The sequence below is a fragment of the Vanellus vanellus genome, assembly GCF_965231255.1.
Source record: "Vanellus vanellus genome assembly, chromosome: 4".
Lineage (NCBI taxonomy): Eukaryota > Metazoa > Chordata > Aves > Charadriiformes > Charadriidae > Vanellus > Vanellus vanellus.
This window is the reverse complement of record NC_138909.1, coordinates 59,337,589-59,343,588: the sequence shown is the minus strand read 5'-3', so window position 1 is coordinate 59,343,588 and position 6,000 is coordinate 59,337,589. Positions and strand designations below refer to the sequence as shown.

The 6,000-nt window shown below is 48.4% G+C and overlaps 1 protein-coding gene across 4 annotated transcripts in view; it reads left to right on the top strand.

Annotated features, from left to right (window-relative positions):
* Positions 1 to 868: 868 nt before the first annotated feature.
* The window catches only part of BOD1L1 (biorientation of chromosomes in cell division 1 like 1), a 39,266-nt gene continuing 34,134 nt past the window's right edge, over positions 869 to 6,000 (top strand). For 2 of the 4 annotated variants that reach the window (XR_014269134.1, XM_082482658.1), the window contains exons 1-5: positions 869 to 1,101; positions 1,634 to 1,758; positions 3,092 to 3,282; positions 4,525 to 5,148; positions 5,639 to 5,788. Coding sequence is in view for 3 of the 4 variants with exons in the window: in XM_082482658.1 (XP_082338784.1) it covers positions 895 to 1,101; positions 1,634 to 1,758; positions 3,092 to 3,282; positions 4,525 to 5,148; positions 5,639 to 5,788 (1,297 nt within the window). In the remaining variant the exon portion in view is untranslated. Of the gene's footprint in view, positions 1,102 to 1,633; positions 1,759 to 3,091; positions 3,283 to 4,524; positions 5,149 to 5,638; positions 5,789 to 6,000 lie in introns of those variants that run through there. The other 2 variants (XM_082482659.1, XM_082482660.1) reach the window with 2 other exon arrangements.

Sequence of the window (6,000 nt, the reverse complement as noted above, 5' to 3'; positions counted from 1 at the left end):
GTCCCTGGCCCTGCAGGGGGGTTGGAACTCGATGATCTTCAAGGTCCTTTCCAACCTAAACCATTCTATGATTCTGACACCCTCGGGGTGAGGGCAGGCGCCACCCCAGAAGCAAAGGCGGGAGGGCCGGGGCGAAGAGCCCGTTAGCGGCCGTTAACAGCTCCCGGGATCCCCGAGGGTAGACATCCCACCCCGCCACTCCCTCACCGCCCGCCTGGCCCCGCCCCCTCCGCCCGGAGACCCCGCCCCGCCCCGCCGCCACCGCCCGTCGTAGCGCCCACGGCCCCGCCCCGCGCCTCGGGGAGGAAGCGCGCGGCGCTGCCCCCACCATGATGGCGGCCAGCGCAGGAAGGGGCGGGGCGGGGCAGGGCGCGAGGCGGGGCGGTGGGGGCACCGCCGAGCAGTGCGGCAGCTGCGCGGCGACGGTCGGTCGGTCGGGGCGGCGGCGGCGGGCGCCCCCGACCTCACCCTGGTCGCAGCGCCCAGCCGCCGCCGCGCGGTGCGGGGAGCCGCCACCGAGGAAGGCGGGGGCTGAGGGCCGCCGCCGCGGCGGCCGAGCCCCTCACCCGCCCCCCCCCCCCCCTCTCTGCCCCGCCGCCGGATCGGGGCCCCACTGCCGCGGGCCGCGAGCGGCTCCGCCCCCCTCCGTCTCCTTAAAGCGCCCGCGGCGGCTGCGCGCGGCGCCGCCAGTGCTCGCTTCGCGCCGATGGCGCCGCTCTCGGCGGCGGCGTCCCTGCTTCCCTTCCCATCGCCCGCCGCTTCCTCCCTCCGTTCCCTTTCGCTTCCGGGGTCAGCCCTGCCGCCGCCGCTGCTCGGTAACCAGCCCCGTCCCGGGGTCCGGCCGGCAGAGCCGGCAGCCGCGCCCCGCGCAGGCCGCGCCGCCCCGCCGCCCCCATGGCCAGCAACCCCCAGCCGCAGCCCCCGCCGCCGCCGCCCCCGCCGCCTCCCCCTCAGCAGCCGCCGCCGCTGCCGGGGGCCGGGGCCGCCGCGGCGGGAGGCGCGGCCGAGCCCGAGCTGGTCTCCATGATCGTCAACCACCTCAAGAGCCAGGGGCTCTTCGACCAGTTCCGCCGCGACTGCTTGGCCGACGTGGACACCAAGGTGGGGGCGGGCGGGCCCGGCGGCCGCGGCGCCCCGGGGAGGGCGGAGGGGGTGGGCCCGGCGCTCCGCCGGCGGCTCCCCCCCGGGCTCCGGCACGTCGCGGGCAGGCTGGGCCCCGTCCCAGAACGGCGGCGCCCGGCTCGGGGGTTGGCGGCGGGTTGCGGGGGAGAGCGCCCCGCGCTCGGCGCGGGGAGCGGCCGCCTGGGCCCGCGCGGAGCTCCGGCCGGGCCCGCCGCCCCGGGGCTCCGCTCGGCGTCCCCGGGGGCGAAGCTGGAGGCCCGCTTTTTAGAGAGAAACGAGGGGTTGGCGGCGGTACGAACGGGCCGGGTGTTGCGGAGCGCTCCTGGCGACACGGGCGTGCTGAACACGATGTCATCGCCGCGCGGGAGCGGCTGCGCCTTGAGTGGGGTTTCGGGGGGGGGGGGGGGGGGGGGGGGGGGTTCGGCGGGCCTGGCGCTTCCAGCCAGGCCCCCGGGAGGCTGAGGGCTTATCCTAAACCCTGTTGTCCCACCTCTCTGTTGTTGCCTTATAGCCTGCCTACCAGAATTTGAGACAGCGCGTTGACAACTTTGTTTCCAATCATTTGGCAACTCATACCTGGAGTCCTCATCTCAACAAGAACCAGCTGAGAAATAACATTAGGCAGCAGGTTCTCAAGTAAGTGACAGCTCAGGGGTGTGTCTGTGTGAACATGCTCAGGTACCATGAGAGGTGACGGAGGCTGTTGGTCAATTGTGGAGTGTCTGCCTTCTTCAAAGAAATGTCTGAAGAAGCTTTTTTTTTTTTTTTTTGTGGCATTTAAAACGTGGTATTATTTCAGATAGCAACTCGCCATCACTATTAATCAGAATTAGACTGCAAATATTGTTTTGTCTGATCCAAGCTAATGCAGGGGTGGAAAGCTTGTTTCTGATATGGGATGTAAAACCCTGGCTAAAGTCTACCTTTACTGTTTCTTTTAAGGGAAATGTTAGTAAAATTGCTATTATCAAGAGGTTTTGAAGTAAAGAAAATTAAAAGGATTTAACAGACTAAGATTTGCAGAGTACGAAGCTAAATTCACAAAACAAAAAGCTGGATGTAAATCTATCTAGACAGAAGAGAGGTTTTTCAGAACTGCTGTTACATCAAGATGATGTCAAACACTTAACCTCATGTTTCATTATTTCATGAGCGTTCCTCTAGTTTTTCTTCTCAAAACTTAGAGTCGTAAGAAATGTTAGGAAATTTCTTCAAAGTAGCATGAGTTTGGTCACTAATTTGAGTCAGACAAGTGGTTTGGGAAGAAGTTTACTTAGTTATGCTGTAGTGATGCCATTGATAACTGGTATTGAGGAGTAGTTTTGTTTGAGGGGAGTGGACCTGTTGTTGTTTGGATGGGGGTTTGGTTCTTTTTAAGGAAGCAATGAGAACAAGGGGCAATATATGTTCCACAAAAGATTACAAGGGTCTAGAGGGAACCTGGGGTACAAAGGTCTCTATTGCCATTTATTTGATTTTACTGAAGATTAGGCGAGTTCTGTAAAGCTGCAGAACTCTGAGGTGTCACACTGTATTGGGCAGAATATAACTCTAGGTTGATGATGACTGGTGTAGTAGTTGTCCCTTCTGTAGTTCATCTGGTTTATGCCGTGGGAATTGATAATATCAGGTTTCTTCTTAATTTTTTTTCACAAACGTCACTTTTACAATAAGATAGTATTTCTAGGCATGACCAGTAATGACATAACAGGCTGTTTGTTGCATTAACGCCATGTAGTTGGATTGCTTTGTTTCTCTAGTAATTTTTTCTGAGTTCATAAGGTGTAGAGAGGACTGTTGAAATACAGGCAGCTGGCTAAATACATACCTGAAGTGGTGCTCAGAAGATGTTCGTGCTTCATTGGGAGTTCTCGAGAGTGTTTACGTCACATCTAAATGAGCATATTTCATTAAGATGTTCTTGAAAAAGCATATTTTCTTATTATGTATTCATGTAACTTTGTTCCAGGTCTGGAATGTTGGAATCTGGAATTGACAGAATTATTTCTCAGGTTGTGGACCCAAAGATCAACCACACATTCAGACCTCAGGTGGAAAAAGCTGTCCATGAATTTTTAGCCACATTGAATCACAAAGAGGAGGCAGGCCCCAGTACAGCTCCCAGTGAGGAGAAAACAGATGCTTCTATTACAGTGCAAGGTATTCTACCATTTCTCTGAGCAGTCTGTTAACAAAAATTTGTTTAACAAGGAGAGGAAAGAGAGACTAGGTTTGCTGTTAGCGCAAAATTGTTAGGATCATTATGAACAAGCTGAGCTACAGGCAGCAAAGCATAATATTTGTTGCTTACTGTATGTATAAAGGTAGAAGGCAAGAGAGATACCGCCATGTACCACCATGTCACTCTCTTACTTCTGCTTGAGATTGCAAGGGATCAGTTTACTGTAGGGGAAAAAGCTGGTCTCAGGGTTTGGCCATCTGTGTATTACAGGATCAGATAAGATATAGCTGTAAGAGAAGAATGATGTATTTTTTTTATGCCTTGGTAGATCAGAAGAAAATTATCTATGAGACAGCTGTCTTAATGCAGTTGCTGTGTACCATAAAATTTGACTGGCTAGGGTCCTCTCAGGAGCTTAAGTTCTGCTGTAAATGAGCTAATCTTTAGTTAGTTTATAAACACAGCTTTTTTTCTTTACTATTTTCATTTATGTTGCCTGGTATCGACTTCTAAACGCTCCTGCAGGTAACTGTGCGTTTTTTCCCTTCCTAAGAGACTCCACAGCAGTCTATCTATTTGTAACCAGACCCCTTATTTAAATCTTAGCCCTTTTCCTGTGAGGCCCACTTCCTTTAAAGTACATGGGTTAACAAGCTAGCTGCAGTTCTTAGTGCTAGTCCAGTTAACCCTTTCTCATCCATCTTCAGAGTTGCTTGTAAGAAGATGGGAAAGTGACAAGGTGTTTCTAATAGTCCTGTTGTTATAGAATCAATATGCTGAGTCCATTTTCCATGTTACTTATGGAGATACCAGAGGTATGAAATACAGACTTTCAGCTAAAGTATTCTATACCATGGTTTACCAGAATCATCATCCCATTTGGGATGATGGTAAAGTTGATCAAGGATTGTGTTCAGAACATCCTTCCCATAGACAGTCCCTGCTTTTTTTTTAGCTGGTATTAGGAACAGCGGTATGACACAGAGTAAAATGAATCTCCAGTAATCAGATGATAATCACCGCAGGAATGCAACTTCTTGTTCTTTTTTTGTTCTTTTTTTCAAACCAAAATCTCTAGATTCAAAATTAGTCAAACCTTTTAGTTAATTTTACTTATTTTAAATAATTACTCTTTCTCCTTTGACTTGCTTAAAATTCTGTCTGAACGGAATTATGGAAACTAAGATGAACTAAAACTATTTTCTTTCTTACTCTTCAAGGTATCTCTGCTACAGCTTCTAGTGGCAATGTAGCTAGTGATGCAATGTCCATTTTGGAAACAATAACTTCTCTTAACCAAGAAGCAAATGCTGCCAGGGCTTCAACAGAGAACTCAAATCCCAAGAACAATGACAGAGTTGCAAAAAGACTCTCATCTCAGCAGAGTGTGGATGGTAGCACTGAGAGAGAGAGAAATGCGGAGGACTTGCCAGACAGAGAGAAAGCAATTTGTGATCTTTCTGGAGAAGGGGCTGAAACGTTTGCAAAGTGTGAAGATTTAAACGAGCTTCCCTGCCCAAATGAAGAAATAAAAAATTCAGCAAAGGATACAAATAATTTGACTTTTACAAGTAAAGATACAAGTAAAGAAACTCAACAGGAAAGTGAAGAGCAAAAGAGTAAATTATTAGATAAATGTGACAAGAAACCAGACAGCACTGAAAAAGGTGAAAGAAGAAAAGAAAAGAAGGAAAAACTTGACAAGAAGACTGACCATTCAAAGAAAAGTGATGATTCTACGAAGTCAAAAGAAGAAAAGCAAGCAAGAGAGTCGGAACCAGTGAAACAGTTAGTACCAGAAAAAAATAGCAATAAATATAAACCAACTGAAAGCACTAAAGAAGGTATGGTGTGGGCAATGCTCTTCCTTAAAATATGGATATGGGCTTTTTTTTTTTTTAATCATATTAAGAGGTAAATCAGAAGTATTTTTGGAATGTAGGTTCTCTGCTTGTTCTGGCAAATTTGTCTAGCTAGCCACAGCTAGGTCTTGGTTCATCTCCCTTAACTGAGGTACCCACATTAAGAATTGGATGATCTTTGATTCCTCAAGTGTGTGATTGGTCTTGCCTTATTCTGCCAAGTTCTCTCCATGATTCCAGTGGGCATTTAAAGTTTCTAGTTGTAGCTCAGGGTGAATTTTATTTTGAGTAAACCAAAGTTAGCCTAAGAACATTTCATTAAGGTGTTACAAATTTTTAATTTTATTTTTCCTATTTCGTGTTCTTAATATAATTTTGTTTTCAGTGGAAAAATCACTGTTTTGGTAAGAAAAGTTTCTCAAATACAGTGTGCTGCATTACAGCCCTTTCTTTCTATTTTTTCCTTTGCAAGAAAATACATCATTAGATTCAGATATGGATGTACTCAGTGACATCACTGTCAGCTCTGTCCATACCAGTGACCTTTCTTCCTTTGAAGAGGAGAGTGAAGAGGAGACTGTAATTTCTGACAGTACTGAAGAGGGGGAGATCACATCAGATGGTAAAATAATTAGGTTGTTAAGTAGAAAGAAAGAATATGCAATGCTTTCATTGAGTGCATCATATCATAAATTTGAGGGTTTGCAGCATGTTTTATTGTACTTATTTATGAGAAAGAATTTGAATGTGGAATGAATAGTATTTGTGCAATTACAAAAGGCAAGTAGTGGAGATACTTTGAATGTTTTTTCAATACTTAGACAATGTTTAGAA